Source organism: Lissotriton vulgaris, chromosome 11 (assembly GCF_964263255.1).
Source record: "Lissotriton vulgaris chromosome 11, aLisVul1.2, whole genome shotgun sequence".
In the NCBI taxonomy this organism is placed as follows: domain Eukaryota; kingdom Metazoa; phylum Chordata; class Amphibia; order Caudata; family Salamandridae; genus Lissotriton; species Lissotriton vulgaris.
Window position 1 is genome coordinate 182,032,944 of NC_141699.1, and position 12,940 is coordinate 182,045,883.

Here is a 12,940-nt window from a genome sequence, read left to right on the forward strand (position 1 = left end):
TAAGAGTGATGCTTTAAAAACACAAAAAGTCTCTTTTGGGAATACCTTGGAGGGACCCTGCAGTGGTCCCTGGTGAGATTCCCAAAGACAAAGCTGTCCAACAAGTAAAGCTTCCCTTTTGCATAACAGTTACTACCTCCTTTGGGGACCAGCAACTGTTCATTGGTTTGTTACTGTAATTGTGAACGCAAACCATTGATACATACCACACTGAACCACACGCCCCTTCCTAATTACGATTTGGTAACAGTCGATAAGCCGATTTTTTTAGTAGGAAATACTCTTTTACTCTCAAAATGGGTTTAGCAGGTAGCAAAAAGTCATTTTTCAGTCATAACCCCTGTGATATTTCTAACCACAGGGTATGTGACACAAAACGGCTTTGTACATCGGACCCGTTCAGCCTTACGCAGTTGCTTTTCTGGGGCTGGCAAGGACTTGGGTGCATCAGATGTAGGGTGTCCTAGTATTACATCTACAATTTAACCTGTTCTGGCAAAATGGTAAATCTTTTCAAAACTCCAATTTAAACACTGCATTTGTTAGAGAGCTACATCTGTCCAAGACCCACTCCTCTGGAATGCTATGCCCTAGTCCCTGGCCCCACCAGGAGGACTGCTTCACCAACAAGCACTTAAGATAGGATTTTTCCATGAGCCCTTTCCTCAGAAATGTCAGCATCTTCAATGGGTACCTACACTCCAGTAGATGAAAACACAACCATGAAGTACTATTGAGCATGACACGCACAGCATCATATCAAATAAAGTCCAGATTCTCCTTGGTTTGCCTTAATGCTTTAAGTTCCCTCCCTTACTTTGTTGTTTTCTTTCGTGCCACACATTTCCCATTTAATATCTTAACTCCTGATGGTCATGTTTCATCTGAGTGTCTGCTGAACATGGTTGAATGAAATACTCAAGCTGTCTTGTATGTAGCTTGTGGTACTATGTTACCTTGGTAGGCTTTTACTACGAGTCAGTTGGAAGTACCGGGATGTTCTCTACCTGATCATAGCCTGTGGGCTAATGTATTCACAAGATGAGAGGTTACCAGCAGATGTTTCCGACTCTCTTGCAATGAGGACATTATTCTGGTAAGGCAAGGATTCACTCCAGGTAGACCGTTTGGACTAGTTTACTTTCCCGCTTCGTCTGATGTCTAGAGTGCACATGCATTCCTTGGGTTCAACATTCTCAACCATGCATGCCTAGTTGTGCTTTATGAATGGACAAATCTATTAGTTTTCATTTTGGAGGTGTTATATTGTTAGAATCAATGGTACTGGGACAGTGGGGGCTACCCGCAAAGCTATGCCGTCGGCTAAGCATATGATCTCTCGATGTTGACTTGTGTCCAAGCATCACAGGTCGACCTGCCGCAGTGCCTCAACGAAAACCTGAGTCAGATCCTGCCACTGTGCTGTGAAACATGTCAGCTTCATCTGTGAACTTATCAGAGCAGCAGAAAAGGCTGAGTCACACACTCCTACATCCTGCTGCAGTGAGCACCTCTTTATGAAAATTAGTTTCCAGTCGCAGAACTTTCAGGCCATATAACTCAATACTGAAACTAAATTCCATCCAAAAACTAGCATATGTTGGGGTTGGCGACCCCTTTTACTTAGTCTTGGTGGCCTGCCGAGTTGCAGTTAACACTCATAGATTGTATTGCATTTATACCATGTTTACAACCACTAAGGAGGCGTTAAAACGTTTGCGGTGAGTAGTATGCAACTACGGGACCCAATGTTAGTGGTAATCCAGTCATTATTGGTAGTTTTTGGAATTAGCCTTCCAGGAAATCTTTTAATTCATTTTTTTAACAATGATTTATTTATGGATATTGATTAATAGGTCTTACTATTTGAATTCATGCTTGGTTATTGACTTTTGGCATTTACAATTCATGGTTCCACAAACAGGGCAGTGGTGTAAACTAAAATGATGGACCCCCTGCAGAATGTGATTAGGGGCCCCTGAGTCTCCCATATCTCACAGATATTCATTGACCCAGGTCTGATAGGGGCGATTGAATGGTTGTGGGGTGCCCTTAAGGGTTACAGGTGCTTATGTTACCCCCCTGACAGGGTTATGCATAAGAGCACACATCTCAAATGACCATACTGCAGCCGTGGCCCGTGCAGGTAAGAGTGAAGTGGCGGTGGGGAGGGCTTGGGGGGTGGGGGGTGAGGGGTGATCTTGATGGCAGATGATGAGGGAAATTATTTATTTAATTTTCCCTTGTCATCGTCCATCGAAATCCCCCCCAGCCGTCCCCACCGCCCCACCGCTCTTACCAGAACGAGCCCCGGCTGCCATTCAGCATTACAGAATTGCACAGCAAAAAAGTTTCACCTTCCCTGCCGAGTCTTTCATGATTCCAGGCTACTTTATCTTATATACCGTGGATGGTCTATATACTTAAGCTTGAATTTTCAGAATTGTTTGTCTGTTGCATACTTTCTTTCTTTTTTTTATGATAGCCATGCCACATGTGCTGGTGGAATATTCCAGGCATCAACAGCCCTTTCTGAGATCTTAATCCGATGTAATATTGCAACTAAGCTGCCTTGTCTTCTTTCTCATGAGGTTTAGATTTAAAACTGTCCTTCTGCTCGAATGTATTCCCTCTTGTATTGTTATTTATTTGTAGTAGTTGGGTTGTCTCCAATGTAACCCCAATGGGTCCCTCCTTTCATAAACCATTTACATACTTTTAGGAACTGTGCACCGCACGTCCGTATCCATTTCTTCCTTATGGGGATGAGACCTCCAAAACTGAACTTGCCAATCTAAGGTCAGGTACAATGGAAAGTGATAAGACAACCTGGCCGGTTTGTGATTGTTCTATCTCTCCCATATCTCAAAGCTCCTCTTGTCTCCATCTGCACTAACTCTTGATCTCTATCAAGCGGGCGTCTGCTAGAAGCGCGGAGAATCTGTTGCGTGAAATTCCCAGAAGTATGCCTAGGAACCTACACCAGGCACCTCTTTTCATAGGTACTACTGGGAAAGTTATTTAATTGAAAATACAAAAAAATAAAAAAGTACATTCAGGTGTCTGGCCCGGGACCAGGGTTCAATTCCCCGCCTCGCCTCGGCGGGTCTTGGGCTCAAAATTCCATGGACCTGATAATTCTCGCCTCGGTGCCTATTCCAATCATGAGTCCCACTCTGCAACTCTGGGCAATAGCTTGCCTAATCTCCACAACGGCCCCCACAACGCTAAGGATGCCTGACTCCACCTTGGGGGTGCCCAGTAGTGGACAGCCTCACAGGGAAAGCCAGGATGGGTTCCACAGCGGTATTCGTACAAGCGCCTTGAGACCCTTTCGGGTGAGTAGTGCGCTATACAAGTATCAATTTACATTTTTACATTTAACCTATTGCTATACGCATCATTGCGGCCTACATAAGAGGTTGTTGAATGTAACCTATCTTCTATCAGCCCAATTGTGCAGGGAGCTTTTTCGAAATTACAGTGTGAGAAGTTGAAAGAGCCTGTACAAATGCCTGCTAGGTCTCTCTTTACTGTGCCATGTGTCTTTAAATGTCCAGTATTTGTAAAGCACAAACCATTACCGAAGATGTTTAGGCACTGGGGGCCCTCGAGAAGATTAAGCGAGCTATTGCCCAGAGTCACATGGTGCTGGGCTGATCTGCCGCCGGCACCGGGAATCGAACCTTGAGCCCCAAGGTTCCAGCGTCAGTTGCCCTGGCCGCTGCACCACACCTCTCCTTTAGAAGCAGGGTCACACGTGGTTTCTGAATGTTCTAACGGGAATAGGTTTGGAAAAAAGGAAATTAAACATTGCTTTCAAACTCAAGAGGTAAGCAATATGGAAGACAGACGAGAGAAAATCGTGAGCGATTCTCAATAAATCATTTTTTTAAAAATGTTATAGATCGAAAGTACATGAATATGGATATAAATGTGATGTATTTAATGTTTTTTTTATTAATTGTACATATTATTTTAACACGTTAGTAAATGTGAATAGTTTACATGATTTAGTTCTGTTGAAACACAATATTGAACTTAGGTTCAATAATAATTCAGATGTTGTGTTCATACATACAACTGACACATTTAGAGGGAAATGTTCAGTTCTAATTTGTATAAGCTTCTAGTCAATAAAGTTGCCAACCAAAGATTCCGCTTAAGATGGACCCAGCAAACTGTAAGATAAAATAATTTTGTTTTAAATTGACCGGTGATCAACTTGATGTTCACGCCATCCTTATAGACCCATCCAGTGCACACTAAAAAATTGTTCTCTGTGCCCAGTTCTTCGTTTCTCACAGTCACCCTCAATAGGCATCCTCGAGGTCATCTGGAGCTTTGACATCTGTTGTGATATCATTCACTGGATGACCACTTTAATTTCCAGTGGAGTCCCTGCAAACCCTCTGAAAAGTTGTGTGTAGTTTGCCATCTTTCTCATCTCCTCAAGGAAAAAAACCTTAAGGCTACTACTGCAAAAGTGTGATTGGGGCTCAATTTTCTGAATAGAAATTCTTTCAGGGGTTTCAGCGGGTTGCTGTCGACCTCTAACCCTACTGCTTGACTAACAAAGGATTTGGACTTGGGGTAAAGTCTACTTGGATATTTCCCCAGCTTCTTTTTATAGGTCACCATCTTTGCTGGCGTTAAGGTAGACTGTTCTATCACCAAGCTGAAAAAGAGGTTGATTTTCTCTTTTGGATGCTGTACAAATTCTATAACTTTCATTGATTATGAAACGCAAGTCTTTGGAGTTCAAATTTACAAACCCAAAACATGTGCTCATATTTTAGCATCCAAAAAGTGAAAATTGTCAACTTTTCGACTATGTGATACGCTATATATTTTGCAAAACTGAATATATATATACTCTTCTGTATTATGTTTCTATGGAGAAAAGTAATACACTTCCTGCTTAGTTTAAAATGAAAAGGCATTTGATTGACAGCACACTTAGCTCATTGTTTGTTCTCTGTTTACTGTAGGTGAGTGGAAACTGAATTACTGCAACTGTGTTTCAATCCATCTTTGATAGAAAAAAACACTTACAGAAATTGGATGTCGACTCAGGTGCTCTAGCAATTAACCACAAATCCAATTTCATATTTGAGGATTGCCGGTGGCAAGCTGGCAAATAACCTCAGCTGTTCTCATCTATGCGTTGAGTACCAATCACAGAGCTCAGGGTTAACATTTTACACTGGTATTTCTAATCCTACAATTTGCATAAATCATACATAGTTTACCCTTCCCGGTATTTAGTAAGAATTTCACGAGGAAGCAGTAACTCTGACAGATTCCCAGGAGTACTCTAATGCATAGGCGTTTATACATATGGCAGTGTTACAACTCCACATTTCTTCATGTTAAAATGAAGTACAAAAATTCATTTGAAGTATTTATTTTCAAAATACATAAATACCTTTGGCCATGTCGTAAATGTTGGTGTTTCTACACCTCTTAGGTGGGTGAATACATTTGCAAATTTAGTCTTGCGGTTGTGAATGAAATGTATCCTTTTGCTCCTGTTTCTCTTGCACTAACATTAGTGTTGTTTCTGACCATGGGAATGCAAATGTGGCCCCTGCCCAGGCTTTACCTGGCAGGGCAACTTGGGGCTAACTCTGTCATTTAATTCCAGCCATTGAGTTGAGCCTGGTCATTGTTCAGTTATATAATAATCAATACACACAAGAATCTGTAATTGTGTTTGCTTTGTTCAATACTTTTAACTGTGTTTTCTGACTGTTCAAGGTGAGCTAATAACATAAGAAATTGCATTTCCCCCACTTAGGGCCTGAAACCTATGGATTCCAATGGTTTAGCTGACCCGTATGTGAAGCTGCACCTCTTACCCGGAGCTAGTAAGGTAACTTACCTTGATACACAAACGTCGTACCTTTGGGCATGCCCCAGATACCATGAATATGAGTAGGTACTGCTTTAAGGTGACCCCTAAGTGGGACCCCTTTAAAACATATCCTATAGATGTATCTTATTTATCTCTTGCAAGCTGTAACGATGTGTTATTGGATTTATGGCAAGTAAAACATATCAGAATGAAGCTCTATTGAAATCACAGGTTCCACCAGATTTTCAAAAGTTATACAGACTAGTGGTCCTTTTAATCTCGAAATGAAGTGTGATCTGAATTTTCTGTTCATGTTTACTTGGCACCGCCCTGCGCCCTTCTTTTATTTCTTGTATATTGGAATAAATGTTGTGCATCTTTAATTCACCGCACAAACATGGATGTTTGAAAGAGTCCTCCCTTGAGGTAAATCATGTGTTCTTTCAAGAGGGACATTGTTTTAGTTATTTATTTATGTACGTATTTTTTGGCAACGGTATAACATTTTAACAGAAGCATTTTACAAAGGAACAGTAATGCTACATAGTGTGTCATTTAGAGTGTGAGACTCACTGTAAATTGTGGGAATTCCCACCTCTATAAAGCTTGCAGCTCCCACCTGAAATAGTGTTTTGAAAACGGCTAGGTTTCTGATGTCAGAGTCTTAGCTGTTCGACCATTGGAAACCCTATGACCCGGCCATCCATGTTCCATAGGACCATTGTGTCAGTACTTGTTTAGATGACCCCCATGCCTGTGCATCAGATCTATTGACTGTATGTTCTCAGAAACAAGACCCCGTTTTGAAAGTTTGTTCCTGAGAAGCAAAAGAAGCCCACAGAGGGGTAATTGTAACAGAGTAGATTGACCATCATGGCATTTCTACCAAAAGTGCTTCCACTGTATTGATGAAGCACGTTTAGCAGAGATGCTCTGCAACAACTTAAAATAAGGTGGGTGGTCTACTGCGGGTTTGGCAAACCATGGTTGGCGGGTGGTGGTGGGTGATCCGCCATGTCTTAAATGACCATCTTTATTAATAAACCTGATATGCTTAACAAATACCATGTTTAGGGTTAATTTGTCATAGAAAGTGGCATATTTATATAGAAGCAAGACTACAGCTAACAAGAGACAAAACTGACCATCGTTTACATATATACATTGTTTGAGGATTCAGAAGAGAAGTTAGCCTTCAAGTGCCAGAAGTTGTTTTTTATGGGCCGCTTTCAATTACTAAATTGAGCGTCTGGTCTAATGGAAGCTGGAAGTATCCTCCAGTGACCTGGGCCCAGTAAGTAGATGCACCAAAATCTCAACGAAATACAGGGGAGGTTGAGTGAGCCTGGTTTTTTGGGGGGGGCAAACTACTGAAACAGATTACGTTATAGTTGGGCAGTATGGTGGAGTGGTAGCCAGCTACATGTGCACACTGTTTTAAAAGCAAGATTGCTTAATTTGTATATGGTCCTGCTGGGGTAGGACGGAGGTGAGCATGTGCCTTCAGGATTGTAAAATGCTCTTTTATTGAAGATTAAGAACTTGTTCATTGGTGCAAAGCTGTGTTGAAGTAGACCCACTAATGAACTAATGTATTAATCCAATTTACTGATTACTAGAGAATTTATCAGTGCTTTGGTGTTATGGTAAGAGATGTAAGTACATATTTTGGGTATATTTCGAACTTGAGAAATAAAGCTGCATTGGAGGTATTACAGTATTACTGATAACGGATTCAAAATCCAACTTCACCATACGTTAGAATTTTAAATTGTGATTCCAAAGACACCAAACATAAAGGGTTACCAGTTCTAATTGGGAAAATACACTTGTAAGATATAACAAGGTAATTCAAATGTTATCCTATGGGAGAAGTAGGCCTCACAGTAGAGCTCATGGATGTATAGGGATAGAAGCCACAAGCACAAAGCCAAAGAAAAGCAAAAATAGCATCCAAGAATCGTGATCAATAGTATACATGGCAAATAGTTGAAAAGCCGAGGGAGCCGATAAGGGAGAAAACAAGGAAGACGAGGGACAAGGAAACTAGGAAAAAACAAAGAAACACGCCTTGTTTAACAGATTTGCCCACTTATGAGTTTTAGCGGTGCTAGAGAATTCAGGAGTAAGAAACACTTCACCTGGAAGCATCATAGGGGCACATGCATCAAGTATTTTTTTCTTCGCACAGTTTGCGAACGCAAACATTTTTTTTTCAGGTGCAGCAAACCCAAGTTTGCGATTCAATTACATGTTACTGAAACGCAAAATGGGTTTGTGATTCGCTATTAGGAAGAGGCATGTTTAGGGCGTCCCTTCCTAATACTGAATCGCATCGGTATGTAGGAATGTTTTGTGACCAAAATGCGGTCACAAAACATTCGCATTTTCCCACCTACTTTAAGTAGGTGGTAACCCATTTGCAAATGAGAAGGGGTATTGCAAAACGGTTGCTTCATGAATCTGGCTCTGAATTCCAAACCACTCAAGCACATAAAAATCATTCTCTGGTGCATCCTCAGTGCAATTAAAACATAAGTAGATTCCTTGAAGGTCCGAAAAGTTCTGAAGTCTCACATTTTCAAGTTAAACTTGTGTTGAGGTTTTTTCATTTAGAGTAAGAAGAAAAGGAGTTATATTGCCTCACTTTAACTCTTTGTAATAAGTTCATCATAGACACATACTCATATTAAAGGATATTGTTAAATTGTGTGAAGTGTGTAGTGTTTCAAAGGTGAGATGTCAATATGGATGTGAATCTGGAGCAGGAAGGAGGCCTGTCGAGTATTTCCTTCTGGAATTGGAAACATAAGCAGTGAGAAGAAGGAAGAAGGGACTTTAACACGGATTGTTAACATGGGGGAACCAGATGGAAAAGGGCAAATAGTAGGTGAAGAGTATGACAGTGCACCACATAGAGGCACTAAGTCAAGAGTTTTCCCCTGATTATGTGTGGTTATAGAGTGTGTATTGAAAAGTGAATCATCAGATAAGAGCTGAGTGAGTAAGATTCTGTGTAATTGATTAGTGAGGTGTAGGTAAAGTTCCCAAGCATAATGCAGTGTATGGAAAGGACTCAAGGACATTATTAGGGTCATCAAAGAAAGACCCAGGAGTACCTGGAGTGCAATAGCAAGCCACAATGTTGGCAATAAATGAGGATGTTGTTGATTATGATGAGGTTACAGCTGAAATGGTCAAGAGTGCCTTGCAAATAAGAACTCCTCCTCCACCACCTTTGTGTTTGTTACAAAGTGTATGTAAGAAGGTCCGCAAGTTAGTGTATAGAGATGCTGGTGTGGAAGAGTCATTTGGATTGAGCCAATTCTCTGTGATTACAAAAAAGAGCCTTGTGAGCACGAGCAAAACCAAGTGTATGCTATGGGTCATAATTGTACACACTGATTAACCATTCCCACGGAGATTAGAGAACTGAGAAGAGGTCGTCTGCAGAAAGGCTTGTTTGACAATGTGTGGTAGCGGTACTGTGCAGGCATGCGGTTTTCTGAGGTTTGGTGCTAGCAAGGTAAAAAAGGAGGATGAAGAAGGACAGGAGTACCATGAGGGTTATTGAGGGAGGTATACGCATTGGACTAGTTGGTGTGAGTTAATGGAGCAGCTGTGGTATATTTAAGGATGGGTCTCCTCAGAGCTGCTGTTAATTATTACAACATAAGTATTAGTGGGGGTTCAGACTGCAGTATAGATGCTAAGCTAGTGATCAGGTATGGTCCAGACTGTCAGAAGTACCGGAATAGGGGAGAATTTCCCCACCTGTTTTGGCGATAACTTTAAAAAGATATACATTTCTCTATCACCACAATCTTTGACCAAGGATAATTGTGACACTAATCAGAAACCCAAATTCACTTAGTTGAACTTCAAAATAGTGTCCTAATAAGAAATACCTCCATGGCTAGCCCAAACCAGTCTCCCATTTCCTAGAACTCATACGCCAAAAACTACTCAGACAGATTAGCCTCTGAGGTATACTCTTTTGGATGTTCCTTATCAAGGCTCAATTCTAAAATACATAGACACGTCTTTCCCTTACTAAAAACATTGAGTGGCCATTATCTATTGTCTCCCACACCTATTTGTGCAATTTACTAATGACATTGAAATGATAGCCCTGTTGTTTGCTGCTATCCAGCCACGGATGATGCTACATCAACTTAACACAACTTACTGAAACCAGAGTTTCCTCTGATCTTTCCAGCAATCTGCTCCACTTTGGGCCACACCTAGTTCAACAAAAGGTCTTTGCTGGACTTTTAGCCCAATTTTGTGAAATGTGCAAAATACTGTGCTTCTTCTTTGATATCAAAGTGAACCTGCAAGCAAACAGTAATGCTTTGGTATGAGGTGCACCTTCACCTCAACATCCTATGAAATATTAATTCCTCATCCAGGAAAATGGGTTTAACATTCCTATTCCGAGTTTGCCTGCAAACAAGGGGCATATCTTCCATATTTGATTGCTTACTGCACAAGAATCCCCATGTCCTGGAATTTAACAGGTATTTCCCCACAGTAACTATTGGCAGATCTGACCTGCTGGCATTGATCTAGGGCAGTTGCAGGGGTGCAGTGCCTGCCTCATTTCTTTAAATTCCCATACATGCAGTAACAGGTGTTACTGCACATATGGTAATTCTTCAGGGCACTTAATCAAAGCTGAGCTCTGCAATCTTATCAAGTTTTTAAATGTACACTGCTCATCACACTTCTGTAAAGTAATGTAATGCTGTAAAACAATAAGTGGCTGATGGTAATTGCATTGTGAGCCACCTCCCCACGACCACACACTAGTAGAATGGTGACACAATTTCATTTCAGAAAAGAGAAGCCTGTTTGAGGCAGTAATGTATGCATCTTCTAATGAAGAAACACAAGTGCTGGCATTCAAATACCCAGAAGGTTTGCAATTTGACAACACAGCTGTGCCTGCGCCATTTATCATTTGAAGAATCTCAAGTGTGAGAACACCCGGGTGCATCAGAAATGAGGAAAAATAACATCGAATCAATCCATGGCTGCAGGCCTATTATCAAGTGCCAGTCTTGATCAGCAAATAGCATCTCCAGCAGTTTGACATTTGCAGGGTACCAGCGGTGACAGCTGGAGAAGCATAAGTTACTCTGTTTTATGTCTACAGTCAACACACAATGAAGTGTCTCTAAATGGAACTACATCCTATAGTGTATGTACTGTCCATGCAACTGTGCATTATCTTTGAAAAAAAGAGCGATTATGGGTCTTTTGTTCTTGAAAACAACCTTTGGCGAGTTGATCCTTGGCTTATAGAGCCACTGTGTTATTACTCTCCTTTATAGTCTTATGTGCTTACCTTTACCGTGCCGATTTCCACCTGCAAGCTTCTAAGGCCCAAGATGGCGTGGTCCAATGATCACGATGTAGCTGGACAAACAAGCCTTTTTGGATGCCGGAAAGTGCATTGGGGTTGGGCCCTGGCTGAGCATGGCTTACATCACTCTTATGTCTGACATCTTTGCAAAGCATGACTACTCTACATGCTGACCTTTGGAATACTCCAAATAGGACATGCCTTGTCTTGCGAGTCTGCTTCTAGCAGATAAAGGGGTTGTAGCATATTTTTCCTGGGACTTCAGACGTGATGTGCTGCAGACTCACAGTTCCAAATGTCGGTACTTACCTTTATTTCTGGTTTAGAGATTGCTTTAACTCAATTAAAAAAAAACATCAGTAGAAAAAACATGTATATATATATATGTATGTATATATATATATATATATATATATATATAGAGAGAGAGAGAGAGAGAGAGAGAGAGAGAGAGAGAGAGAGAGAGAGAGAGAGAGAGAGAGAGAGAGAGAGAGAGAGAGAGAGAGAGAGAGAGAGAGTTAGCCCTCTGAATTCATTGATCTGACAAGCTCTGATTCACAAGTTGCTCCCACTCACTACAACATGGGGCAAAAGGTCAGCCCTCGTCAACCATGTGCTCCACTGTAATGCAACTAATGGCATTTTGCCTGAATACCTAAAAAATGTGGACTTCAGTGACTTGGCTGGAAGGGCCAATAGTTTGCTTTGCCAACATGTTTTCTTTCCATTCCATAGCTCTTTTTTTATTTTCAGTCATTCTTATTTGTTTAAACTATATTTTAGGCTTACAAGTATTCAAAGCAGAGAGTACCTTTTCTTTCCATCAACGAGGATCAAATGTTGCTATGATATGATTTAAAACTAAAATATAATATATACCTGTTCTATGAAGCGCTTGCATTTTTCTATTAGAACAATATGCACTGCTTAATTTCACGATTTCAAGTTTTTATTGCAAGCGTATGACAGAAACTTTTAGGCTTTTTATCATCTTTTTCGTTTTTGTGGCGTATATATCCAATAAAAGTGCCAACAGAATTAACCATTTCGCTGGCCAGCCTAGGCATGATTATTTGGCTTTGCCTATGCTTGTTTGTCTTGTTTCGTAGTGCGCTCAGGCGGCCTCAGAGCATTGGGGAATGAAAGAAAGGGGAGGAAAAGACAGGGCTCTGACAGGTAATGTACAGACATTTCACCAGTCTAACGACCATGTACAAAACAGATGGCTCCTCAGTTCGCTACATAATATTAAATGGTCTGGTTCCAGGCAGAGATACAGGGGTAGAGAATTTTAGTGGAAGAAATCGTAAAAAGGCAGACCCCAAACCCACAAAAATACGTTTTGGCCAGGAGATCACTGTCAAGCTTTGGACTGCTAGTTGTAGGCACCCGATTGACTCGAAGAGCCATAGCACTTTAGTGAGTTAAAACAACACTTGACTATCCCGTGCTTTGTGGGTCAGTAACAGTATATCCCGGCAATATGTGGTTTGACCAGCAACCAATTAAGAGTTGTCATGGTCTGGAAGATGTCTTCAGGCCTCTTTGGATAGGAAAAAGAAATAAACTAATCATGAAATGTAGAGCAGGTAGGGCACTTCATGAAGATTATTTTATCTGTTTTCATCTATTTATTGCCTTCAGGAATAAAATAAGTGAAATTGTCATCCACGTGACGTCAATATTACCAACATTCTCCAATCCCTGCACATCTG

The 12,940-nt window shown here is 41.0% G+C and overlaps 1 protein-coding gene across 1 annotated transcript in view; it reads left to right on the forward strand.

Moving 5' to 3' along the window:
- Positions 1 to 12,940, forward strand: part of RPH3A (rabphilin 3A) — a 726,349-nt gene that overhangs the window by 551,697 nt on the left and 161,712 nt on the right. The window contains exon 12 of the mRNA XM_086943083.1: positions 5,801 to 5,875. Coding sequence (XP_086799209.1) covers positions 5,801 to 5,875 — 75 coding nt within the window. The remainder of the gene's footprint in view (positions 1 to 5,800; positions 5,876 to 12,940) is intronic.